This window comes from Myotis lucifugus, unplaced genomic scaffold (genome assembly GCF_000147115.1).
Source record: "Myotis lucifugus unplaced genomic scaffold, Myoluc2.0 scaffold_387, whole genome shotgun sequence".
Classification (NCBI taxonomy): Eukaryota; Metazoa; Chordata; class Mammalia; order Chiroptera; family Vespertilionidae; genus Myotis; species Myotis lucifugus.
The window spans coordinates 504,973-517,404 of NW_005871435.1; the positions used below are offsets into that span (position 1 = coordinate 504,973).

General features: G+C 38.2%; 1 protein-coding gene across 6 annotated transcripts in view; it reads right to left on the reverse strand.

Moving 5' to 3' along the window:
* The window catches only part of AP2B1 (adaptor related protein complex 2 beta 1 subunit), a 96,870-nt gene that overhangs the window by 76,789 nt on the left and 7,649 nt on the right, over nt 1–12,432 (reverse strand). For 5 of the 6 annotated variants that reach the window (XM_006101919.3, XM_006101918.3, XM_023743402.1 and 2 more), the window contains exons 3-5: nt 6,836–6,941; nt 5,690–5,825; nt 4,112–4,357 (exon numbers count right to left, since the gene is read on the reverse strand). In XM_006101919.3, coding sequence (XP_006101981.1) covers nt 4,112–4,357; nt 5,690–5,825; nt 6,836–6,941 — 488 coding nt within the window. The remainder of the gene's footprint in view (nt 1–4,111; nt 4,358–5,689; nt 5,826–6,835; nt 6,942–12,432) is intronic. The other variant, XM_023743403.1, reaches the window with a different exon arrangement.

Here is a 12,432-nt window from a genome sequence, read left to right on the forward strand (position 1 = left end):
CATATTTTTATCCTCCTAAAAATCAGCAACAGTTTGGAACCTCACTTTCTCCTTTAGGGAATTGTCTCAAGTGACATGTTAAAGAACAGAGCGAGATGTTACTTGTTCAACAAGTGAAAATATGTATTTTTTTTACTAATTCAGTTTGTGGGCAGCTCTCAGTGATGGAAGCAGAACTGAGAAGGTTTAGAAGACAAAAGGGGAGAAGTGCCGAAGCCATAGGGACTCAGGAGAACTGAACTCACAAACAAAAAGCAAAGCACCTGTGGTGGAGCTGTCAAGCCTCTGGACTGGCAGAGTCTAGCATAAATACGTTAAGTTGGAATACTTCAAAATGCCTCTCCGAGAGAAATGAACCATAGTAAAGAGAGAAAACCCTAATGTATGGGCAAACAACTAGAGAAATATTACCATGACTCCAGAGTACATTTTTCTTGCAAATATAAACTTAGTGAGAGAAAATATTTTAAATTCTGACATCATGTGAGTTATCTTCCTGCAGCTACTAAGTGTTTCTTCATTCTGGGTTTACTTTCAAAATATCGAACTAATAAAATCTGCACCTGAAAATAGTTTGTGTTTTTTTTAATCCTCACCCAAGTATATGTTTTTACTGATTTGAGAGAGAGGAAGGGAGAAAGAGAAAAACATCGATGTGAAAGAGAAACTTCAATCAGTTGTCTCCTATATGCACTCCGACCAGGGACTGAACCCGTAACCTAAGTATGTGCCCTAATCAAAACTCGAACCCACAATCTTTTGGTGTTCTGGACAACCTTTCAACGAACTGAGCCACCCAGCCAGGACTCCAAATAGTTTAGGTCTAATTTCCCCAGAAAAGATTTTACTATGTGAATGTATACAAATATCAAAGGAATCAGAACCTTTTAAATTAATACTGTAGCAATAATTTTAACCTTTGCCATTAGGTAACAGTAGCAGCAGTGCTCCTCTCATGTGCACCCATAAGCCAGGTCCTTTAGTAGGCGCTTTTTATGCAACAGCTCAATTAATACGTCCCAAAACTATCTAAGATGGTAGCCCTCAACTGTACAGAAAGAAAATGAGGCTTAAGGATAAGCCAGGACTTAACAGAGTGAAAATTTTTACGTCAAAGTCTGTCTTTTTTCTTTCAAATTGCATCTCACTAAAAATCAACTTTAAAGTATAAATGATAAAACAGCTGCAGGAAAATAAGGTATGTGTGATCACCCAAAACAGAGAATGAAAAAATAATAAAATTCTATTACTTGTAACAAGGTACACTACACCCTTAGGAATCAGCCGGGCGATCGACATAACCCCAAGAGTAGTCACATCTTGATTAACATTTTACTCTTAAGATTTCAAAGTCATTTCTGCAGATGTTCTAATGCTATGGCATCTAGGATGCCCTTCTGAAGTGAGCTACAAGAAAACTACCAAGGCAGAACCCCCTAGAACAGTGGTTCTCAACCTGTGGGTCGCGACCCTTTTGGGGGTTGAACGACCCTTTCACAGGGGTCGCCTAAAACCATCGGAAAACACATATATAATTACATATTGTTTTTGTGATTAATCACTATGCTTTAATTATGTTCAATTTGTAACAATGAAAATACATCCTGCATATCAGATATTTACATGACAATTCATAACAGTAGCAAAATTACAGTTATGAAGTAGCAACGAAAATAATTTTATGGTTGGGGGTCACCACAACATGAGGAACTGTATTAAAGGGTCGCGGCATTAGGAAGGTTGAGAACCACTGCCCTAGAAGCATTCATTTCTTTTGTAGAAGATTCTAATATTTTCTGGTACAGTGCTGCCCCCATGTGGAGCAACTTCTGAAAAAAAAGTGGAACAAAACTACCTTTTAAAAAAATTAATCCTCACCTAAGAATATTTTTCCATTGATTTTTAGGGACAGTGGAAGGTAGGTAGGGGAAGAGAGACAGAAACATCAATGTGAGAGTCACGTCAACTGGTTGCCTCTTTCAAGCACCCCAACCCACCAGGACCTGGGATTAAACCTGAAACCCAGGAACGTGCCCTTGACCAGGAATTGACCCAAGACCTTTTGGGGCACAGGCCAGTGCTCTAACCAATGAGAAACACCAGCCAGGGCCTGCTCCACATTCTTAGCCCCATTGGATATTTAACAACTTTCCACAGGGTACATGATATCATGCTCATCTAGATGCCCAAATCTTCTCATTTGTCCTCAGGTAGAAAATTTCAAAAATGGTTGCTCAGGGTGAATCAAAAGCAGTGTCAAAACCACAACTTGGTACCAGCTAAACATTTTATAAAACAGATACTATTGCCTTATAAATTTATTTCTTTGTGGAATTTTTAAAAAAGTAACACATGGTATTGCTTGAGGGGGAAAAAAGGCAAGGTTGAATCAGAATTCTAATACTGGTGGTGATACCCTAGCAGAAGTCATAATTTAAGCACATACACACCCACACCCACTTCCATGCCTAGGCGGTGGTTGAAAGATTCCTGATCGCAGTACCACAGTACTTTTAAAAAATGTGATTGCTTCACCCTTTGACTTTGATACTAAATTTAATGGATAATGAGCAGAAGCCAAGGCTACTCAAAGAATAAGATAAATCATATGAAATGTCAAAACAAAAATCTGAGCAGGTAATTTGCAAATGAGAGACAATGTCGATTTCAAGGCAAATTCCAACTCTCTATTTCAAAAAGTTAAAAAAATATATTCGGAGGTTATCTATTGATTAACTCATAATGTTACTCACCTCCTAGTAAATACTGCATTAGGCAAAAAGGGAAGAGAAAATGGCTATATTCCTTCATCATCTTGTACTGATATTTAGAAATAATACAAATGAGCTTCAGTCACTAGCAGAGTCAACGTACTACTTGAGACTTGGCTCCCCATTATATAGGCAAAGTTTAAAATGTCAATAAGAAAAATAAAAGGTCCACAAACTTTTAAGGTGTTAAGTTACATTCTGGCTGCCAAACATTTAAAACATAATCATGGATTATATATGCACAGACAATAGGGTGGTGAAGGCCTGGGGCAGGGGGCTGACTAGAAGGACTCGATGGGGAAGGGGGCGGGACGGGAAGGAGGACATATGTAATACTTTCAACAATAAAGATTAAAAAAAAAAAAAAGAACATAATCAAGTTGGCTAAAAAGAATCTTGTCGCCCAGCCAGCGTGGCTCAGTGGTTCAGTGCCAACCTATAAACCAAGAGGTCACGGTTCGATTCTCGGTCAGGACACATGCCTGGGTTGCAGGCTTGATCCCCAGTGTGGCATGCAGGAGGCAGCCGATCAATGATTCTCTCTCATCATTGATGTTCCTATCTCTCCCTCTCCCTCTCCCTTCCTCAGTTCAATTAAAAAAAAAACAAAAAAAAAAACATATTTTAAAGAATCTTGTCCTGGATTTCTCCTATAGAAGAATGCATTATAATAATTAGGCAATAAAGATAACTTTGATTGTTTCTATTCCCACACCACCACAAAATACCACAAACATCTGAAGAAATAATCTTTAAATATTTGATATAAATTTAATGTAAAACCTCAAGAAAATGATGAAAGGACTGGTTTGTTTCTAGGCCAGCAATTTTCAACCCTTTTCATATCATGACACACATAAACTAATCACCCAAATTCTGTGGCACACCAAAAAATATATTTTTTGCCAATCTGATAAAAAAAAAAATAAAGGTATAATTGTGGATTCATTCACAATGGACAGCTACTGTTGTGTTAGCTATTATCATTTATTTTTATTTGACAATCTAAAGGAAAAGAGGTCAGTGCTCTGACAAAATAGTCAGATACTGTATGTTGTAAAAATTCTTGTAGCATACCAGTTGAAAATCACTGTTCTAAACATATACAGGGGTAAGTATGATACAAAGGTTTGCTTTAAGACCCTTGTATTTTAAGTACTTGGTTTTCACCTCAGAAACACCAAGGGTGTGAGATAGACAAATCTGTGGGACACACAGAAGTCATGCTCCCCACAGCTAACCTATGGTTCAATGTCCCAAAGGTAAGATTTGTTTTAAACATACTTTTTAAAGTAACTCATTTTAAATACTGCTCTTTTATAAAAGCAGAAGTTTATTACCATTGGATTTGAATCTGCTATGAGATCCCGCAGAGAATCCAGAAATCCCTGATCTTCCACCATTTGGGCATTGATATCATGGAGTTTTGCCACGCAGACTGCTGCTGTTTTCCGAACATAGGGATCTTCATCCTTCAAGCACTTTCGGAGGGGCTCACAGAGATATTCTGTGATCTTGTCCACTCGGATGCATCCCATGGTTCTAACTGCCAAGGCCCGAATCAGAGGATTGGGATCTTCACAATCCTATAACAGACAATCCTTAACAACTATAGGTATACATGGTGACTGAAAGTAAACAGTCTAGTTTGTATAAGCCATAAAAGAATATTCATTAATGTAAGCTTCCAGTTACTCTACATCAGAATCCAAATCTCCCATGCTATTCCTTTCCTTTCCTAAGTACAAATCTTAGTTGCCTATAAGAATCTAGGCCAGCAATTCATTTAACTGTTTTATATACACAATGAAGAAATGCCCAGGAGTAGTTGAGGGCTAAGCAAAAGCCTAGTGAGCTGGAGTTATTTGTGAACCAGCCCTAAAAATAAGAGGCCTTTTGGCTTGTATTCTGGTGGGGGGAGGGAGGAGAAAATGAGGAATTGGAAAGATGAGTCCCATTCCACAGTCAGTTTGCAAATAGCAAGTAGGGAGAAAAAGGAGCTTGGCCTACCACCAAGAAAGCAGAGTACAGAAGGTGGCGTGGGCCATGCTAAAGTAAGTTCCTGGGTTAAGCTGCAGAAGGCCCTCTGACATAATTAACATACATTCTCCTTTATTAGCAAGTGCTCTTCCAAATACAGGACAAATAAAACACTCAGTAAGGAACATTCCTTAAATTGCCCTACTTTAAAAAATTTCTTTAAACATTATAAACCTATATGTGTGCTAATTTCAAAAATGTAAACTAGCCCTAGCTGGTTTGGCTCAGTGGATAGAGCATCGGCCTGCAGACTGAAAGGTCCCAGGTTCGATTTCGGTCAAGGGCACATGCCCAGGTTGCAGGCTTGATCCCCAGTAGGGGGTGTGCAGGAGGCAGCTGATCAATGATTCTCTCTCATCACTGATGTTTCTTTCTCTCTCCCACCCCTCTCTCCCTTCCTCTTTGAAATCAATAAAAAATATATTTTAGAAAAATAAAATAAATAAACAAAATAGTAGTAGTACCTCCTGTGGTTTCCACTACTTATGACCTGTAAGCGTAATTTCTACAAAGATAAAACAGGTTACTGATACTACAATAATATGCCCACCCTGTGTCAGCCTTGAAAGCCTTTGTCAGTTCACAAAACACTGAGGTTCCACCTGGTTTTCTTCTCCCATCTGACAAGGATGTACCAAGCCCAGCTAACAGAAGGCTCACCATATGGTCTGAATTGGATGACAAACGTTGGCATACAGAATGCCTAAAACATGAACGTTCCTAGTCACTGCCAGTACTTCTCTACAGGCTCTCTTCTGGAACAGAAGTTGCTTATTTGCGATGCAGACACTATCTATCTGCAGACACTAAATATCAAGAGATACTTCTGAAAAGGTTACTTAACGTAGAAGAGACTGCTCTTGAGTCCTTTAAGTTACCTTCACAAAGCTGTTGACAGCCATAATGGCCATGTCTGGCTGACTCTTGGCATAGTTCATCAAGTAGAGATACACCAGCTTCTTTAGTTCCAGGTTGTCAGTCTGCATACAGTTCACTACATCTGGAAAGAGAGAGCTGAAAAGAGAGTAGAATAGAGAAAGGAAAGGTGAACAGACGGAGCCAATCTGTTAAATAAAACATGAAAAAAATTAGCCTTATTTTACAAGTAATTTGATGTAAGGACAAATGTTCCCACAGTGATAATTATTATTACAGAAATGAATTATTAAACAAATTATAGTATTGGTCAATTCAACTATCACTCTGCTATACAGAAGTGCTTTATGCATAATTCCTATTTCATCATACAGAATATTAAAAAGATTTAAAGGTTTAATAAAATGTGAATGCTTCACAAAAAATCCTAAGTAAAACTGCATTTATTCCCTGCAAGTACATGGTGGTGAAGAATACAATGACTACTGTTACAGTTTGGCACCACTGCCTTGATTCATGCTACCACACCAGCAGTGCAAATATTAACACAATGAAAAAGACTAATAACACCTAAGTATTATTGTAAGAATAGCTTTGACGTCATGGACCCCCTGATAGGCTCTTGGGAATCCTCAGGAGCCTGCAGACCATCCTTACTTATCTCCGAATGGTATTGGTAAATTACAGAAAGTAAAACAAAATAATTTTTAAAAACTGATTTTGTTAACCCTGATTTTTATCTTGAATTCAGGAACTGAATGTAAAGTTGTAAAGTTGAGGGCACTGGCTTGAGCCAGTTAAAGAGCATATGTGCTTCTGCTTCTCAGTATATTTTTATCAACTTCTCAAGCTACCTCAGCAACAGATTTGTAACTGTGCCAGCTCTCAGGAGGGTTTATGCTAGATCTGCATGCAACAAAAATCAAACTGATTTCCCTCTTCCAAAAACACAAAACAAAGTAAAACAAACCAACTTAAGTCACAGAATTAATATAAAAGCAACTATATTTTCTGATGATGTTTTCAGGGACAAACCCATTCTTATGGGGTCTATGACTACAGTAATTTTAAATGAAAAGCAGTGAAAGCCATAAAATAGGGTCTGGGTCTAAAGTAGGCCAATGGTAGGTAGGAGTGCCTACCCTTACCTAACATCCTTCCCCACAGTCATAGCAGCAATCACTTTCTTCACAGCCTCCTTCCGCTTTTCTTTCTTTTCATTGTTGAGTTCAGCCTTTAATTCAAAGATTTCTCCTAGAAAAGAAGAGAGCAAAATGGATGAATTCCCAGGACCAGAGATCTAAAGCAGAATACTGTGTTATGTAATTAAGTAACACCATGAAAGTTGCCCAGAGGTTTAAAAATTATAGGACAGGTACAATTCAAATCCTTAGAATATTAACTAACCTATTCATAAGGACACCATCTTTCAGGTTATGGCCAGAAAGGAAGAAGCAATCCAGATCTTAGGAGGCATAGGAGTGGGAAAAAGTAAATCTCACGCTATCTTACTACAATGGGGTGAAGATGGAATCTGAGGAATGTTCTTCCATCAGAATTTCAACGTTCTGGAGGAAAAATAAATGTAGGCAGGAAAAAGGTTCACAAATCAGTGTTTTCAAACCCAAAAGACTCCAGATATCATCTCATTCACCTATTCTTAACTTCACAGATAAAGAACTGAGGCTCAAAGATCTCAGAGTGAGTGACAGTGTCTCCTGAATCCAGAGGTTCTCAACATTGGCCACACACTATTATCTGGGAAATATTTAAAAATAATAATGCTCAGGCTCTACTTTGGACCAAATAAATCAGAATGTCAAGGAGAATTCTTACATTCATATTTTCAAAGTTCCCCTAAGTGATTCTAATGCACAAACACAGTTGAAAAGCACTGCTCTCCTCTAATTAGTACTTTAAGAAGTAATGGGAGCCCTGGCTTGTTTGGCTCAGTGGATAGAGCGTCGGCCTGCGGACTGAAGGGTCCCAGGTTCGATTCCAGTCAAGTACACATGCCCAGGTTGCAGGCTAGATCCCCAGTGGGGGGGCATGCAGAAGGCAGCCAAGCAATGATTCTTTCTCATCATTGACATTTCTATATCTCTCTTCCTCTCTGAAAGCAATAAAAATATATTAAAAAAAGAAGTTAATGGGAGGGGAGGAGGATTGAGCAAAAAAGAGAAAGAGCTCATGAACACAGACAACTGTGGTGATTGTAGGTGGGAGGGGGGTGGAGGTGGAAGAGGGTAAAGGGGGGATAAATGGTGATGGACAAGTAAAATAAGAGAAGCAAATGGGGGAATAAAAAAAGTTAATGGTCTTTTATTCACTCTAACAACAGAAATAATAATCTTGAAACTTCAAGAATGGTACAAACCAGAGCCATTTCTAAAGAAACAATCTCGAATAACTGACTGCTCTGTGAAGTGGCAGGGCTGTCACCACTACTGTAAGGCCAGGCTCACCTATCTTCAGAAAGCTAGAGCTGAAATAAGCAAAGGTAACAACCCTCAACTGGTTTTAAAAGAAAATATACCACCAATTCAAACTTTCATCTATACTCTTAAACCCTTCTAAAATATTGCCTCACTTTTTTTCCACCTTTATGTTGGTTCTTGATGTTCATTTAACCAGACTGCACTGGTCAGTACAGAAATAGTGGGGACAGCAACTATGATCTGCTGAAGCTTCTAAATGTGATGGATGAAACAAAGAAACACAGCCATTGAACAATAAAAAAAGTGTGTTACATCAATATCCATTGCCAACAAGGCAAATAAATTCATGTTACAAAAACTGCGGTTTGATTTGATCAACAGCTGCAAAAATAGTACAGCCAGAAAAGCTGGATCTTCAAAGAGTCATTCTTCTCTTCATCAAGTCCTCTGCTGCCAAATCCAGCTCTTAAGGGTCCTTCCCATCATTTACTTCTGGGGACAATAAAAGACAAGCAGCAGGACTTCAGAAAGTCTGAATTGTGAATAGCTGTAGGAGTTGAAGAATCAAAACAGGATGTAACTGAAATTACTCCAACAGCCATATACTTAAAGAATATGTTCCAGTGGCAATTCTGGTGGGTGTTGCAGGAAGTAAAAGGAACATAGTCTATTCATTTTTAAAACATGGTATTTACCCAGCCATGATTCATCTATAAATCTCAAAGTTTTACAAGTCCCTAAATAAAAAGTTACCACCAAGACAGATTACAAGAGAATGTTTGAAGAGGTGAGTTTTTAAATTATAATTTTTTATGTCATTAAAGACAATATATTGGTCCTCAAAACCCATGAAATGTTAACAGAAGAAATACATACATTTCAGAATAAGAAAATCAGATAAAAGCTGAAAAATGAATGGCAAGGAGGCTAGAGGCTTTTGTGAGGTGTAAGCAATAAAGACAGAAAGGAAGAAGCTGTGAAGAGCCAAGGAGGGGCTCTAAGTGAAGCAAGGTTATCTCATACATACAACCTTATTAAATTCTTCCCTTTTCCCCCCTTCTCCTCCCCTTAAATCTACCAAGCACTGCTAGTAGCTAGCAATAGTTCTCAATCTTGGCTACACTACACATTAGAAAAATCTGGGGAGATTTTTAAAATCCCCTCCGCCCCCCAGCCATATCCCAGACCAATGATATCAGGATATCTGGGTATGAAACCTGTACATCAGTATTGTTTTAAATTCACAAGGTAACTCCAATGTGTAGGTAAGGTTGAAAGCCACTGACTAGTAGGTAGTTGATATAATTAGGCAACTAACTATAGAGCTTCCTGTATTATGATAGAAGAGCTTGTTTACTGTAAACTCCAAATGACAGAACAGGACAGATATGCTTGTGCTTTCTAGAAAATCTCCCGGTGTTCCTTGCTCACTATAGGTCACTATAATGTGCCCTCCTACTTTTTTTTTTTCCCTTTTCTGGATAATTGCAATATTAATATTACAAGATTCCCCAATTGTTAACATTATGCCAGTTGTTTTATCATGCTTTCTATAAATTTACAAGTTTTTTTCTGAATCGTTTTTTTGTTGTTGTTGTTTTTTTATAATCTTATTGATTTTTTACAGAGAGGAAGGGAGAGAGATAAAGAGTTAGAAACATCGATCAGCTGCCTCCTGCACATCTCCTACTGGGGATGTGCCCGCAACACAGGTACAATGCCCTTGACTGGAATCGAACCTGGGACCTTTCAGTCCGCAGGCCGACGCTCTATCCACTGAGCCAAACCGGTTTCGGCCTGATCGTTTTAATAGGAAGCTGCAGACATCACATCTCTTGTATGCTTTAAATATGTCAGTGTATCGCCCTAACCGGTTTGGCTCAGTGGATAGAGCGTCGGCCTGCGGACTGAAGGGTCCCAGGTTCGATTCCGGTCAAGGGCATGTACCTTGGTTGCGGGCACATCCCCAGTAGGGGTTGTGCAGGAGGCAGCTGATCGATGTTTCTCTCTCATCGATGTTTCTAACTCTCTATCCCTCTCCCTTCCTCTCTGTAAAAAATCAATAAAATATATTAAAAATAAATAAATAAATATGTCAGTGTATAATCTCTAAGAACAAAGAGTTATCTTACATAACCAGAATACAATGATCAGAATCAGGAAATTTAACCCTGATACATTATCATCATACAGACCTTACTCACAGATTTTGATAATGTCCTTTATAGCAATTTTATACGCATTCCCCTTAGGCCAAGATCCAATTCAGGATCATGCTTTACATTTATTGTCATGTCTATTTAGTCTCCTTTAACCTGGAACGGTTCTTCAGCCTTTGTCTTTCATGATAATGACCTCTGTTTTAAAGCCAGTTATTTTATAGCACGTTCTCAGCTTGGGTTTCTCATTGGTGTTCCTTCATGATTACATTGATGTTAGGCATTTTGGCAGGCATAATTCATAAATGACTGTATGTTCTACTCAGTGCATCACATCAAGAGGAAAATGATGTTAATTTGTTCCATTATTGGTATGTTAACACCGAATACTTGGTTAAAGTGGCAATTGCCAGGTCCTGACACTGTAAAGGATACTTTGGAGACTATTTAAATATCCTATTCCTCATCAAACTTTCACCTGCCAGTTATTTTAGGATTCACTGAGGACTCTTGTCTGAATCAACTACCACTACAATTTCTGTGTACATATATATTCAATGGTTTACAATTCACTTCTTTGATCACTTTTTAAAATTCTCAAATTATCTCAAAGTTAGCCAGTGGAAGCCCCTTCAAAGTATACTGCTCCTTGACATGCGCCATCATTTTTTGAGTACTCCCTTCCTTTTGCTTTCTGGCATAAGATGTTCATGTTCCTGTACTTTCCCTTGACCCAGCCTTGGAATCAGTCATTTCTCCAAGGAGTCCTAATTCCTTTTAGTGGGAAATAATATTTAGAAACTGAATATTAAGTGTCCTTTTGCATCTACTCTGACTTAGAGAGGAAATTAGGATATTTAATTTAAAAAAAAAACTCCACCACTGTTAGGGTAGAGAATGGGACTCATACATAGTAGGCACCCAATAAATATTTACTAAATAAATGAATAAATCAAAGTAGAGGGACACCGCAGCATGTTTTTCAAGACCACTTAGTTAAATCTAGAGACAGTCAGGAGGTTAAGGCCAGTAAACATCACAAGGGAAACCAGAAAGAGAAATTCCAGGCAGAGAAGCTGTCCTATTTTAGCTACTGGAGGAGAGGAGAGAAGGTACATTTGAGAAGGCAAGTTGTTAGAGAATAAGAGGAATGGTAGTTGGTGTCATGCCCAGAATACTTCAGTAAATATAAGGACCGCTGAATACAAAAGCACAGCATGCTGATCCCAAGGGGCACAACAGGCTTAAAAGACCTAAACCAGCCTGCCTTGGATGGGAGGGCCACCTATAGCACTAGAAAAGAGCCATTTTACTTAGGAACAACTTAACAAAAGATAAGGAGGTTGAATTTTCCCAGATTCCTTCATTTCTAGGCTAACACTCTCATGTATAAAACCAGTATTATATTTAATAAGAAAGATGATGAGGCTAATAAATTCAAAGCTACTCAAGCAATCTATGACCAAAAAATCATAATACTGACTTTAGAGGTTCCCTGTTTTAAGTTAAAAGAATGTATCTAGACCAGTGATGGCAAACCGATGACACGTGTGTCAGAGGTAACACGCGAACTCATTTTTTTGGTTGATTTTTCTTTGTTAAATGGCATTTAAATATATAAAATAAATATCAAAAATATAAGTCTTTGTTTTACTATTTTTTGCAAATATAAAAAAATTTCTATATGTGACACGGCACCAGAGTTAAGTTAGGGTTTTTCAAAATGCTGACAATGCTCAAAAGGTTCGCCATCACTGATCTAGACAAAGCCTAGCCACAAAGTATGAGGTAGATCTATATGGGATGTGAAATACCAAGTTTCTTGCTTTGTTTTGTATGACTCCATTTTTTTCAAAGATAAACTATAAAAAATCATATGTAGCCCTAGCCAGTTTCATTCAGTGGATAGAGCATTGGCCTGCAGACTGAAGGGTCCAGGTTTAATTCTAGTCAAGGGCACATGACCGAGTTGTGGGCTCAATCCCCAGTAGGGGGTATGCAGGAGGCAGCTGATCAATGATTCTCTCTCATCATTGATGTTTCTCTCTCTCTCTCTCTCTCTCCCTCTCCCTTCCACTCTGAAATCAATAAAAACATTTTTAAAAATCTTATGTATTAATATATGCATGTATATGCATAGAAAAAGAT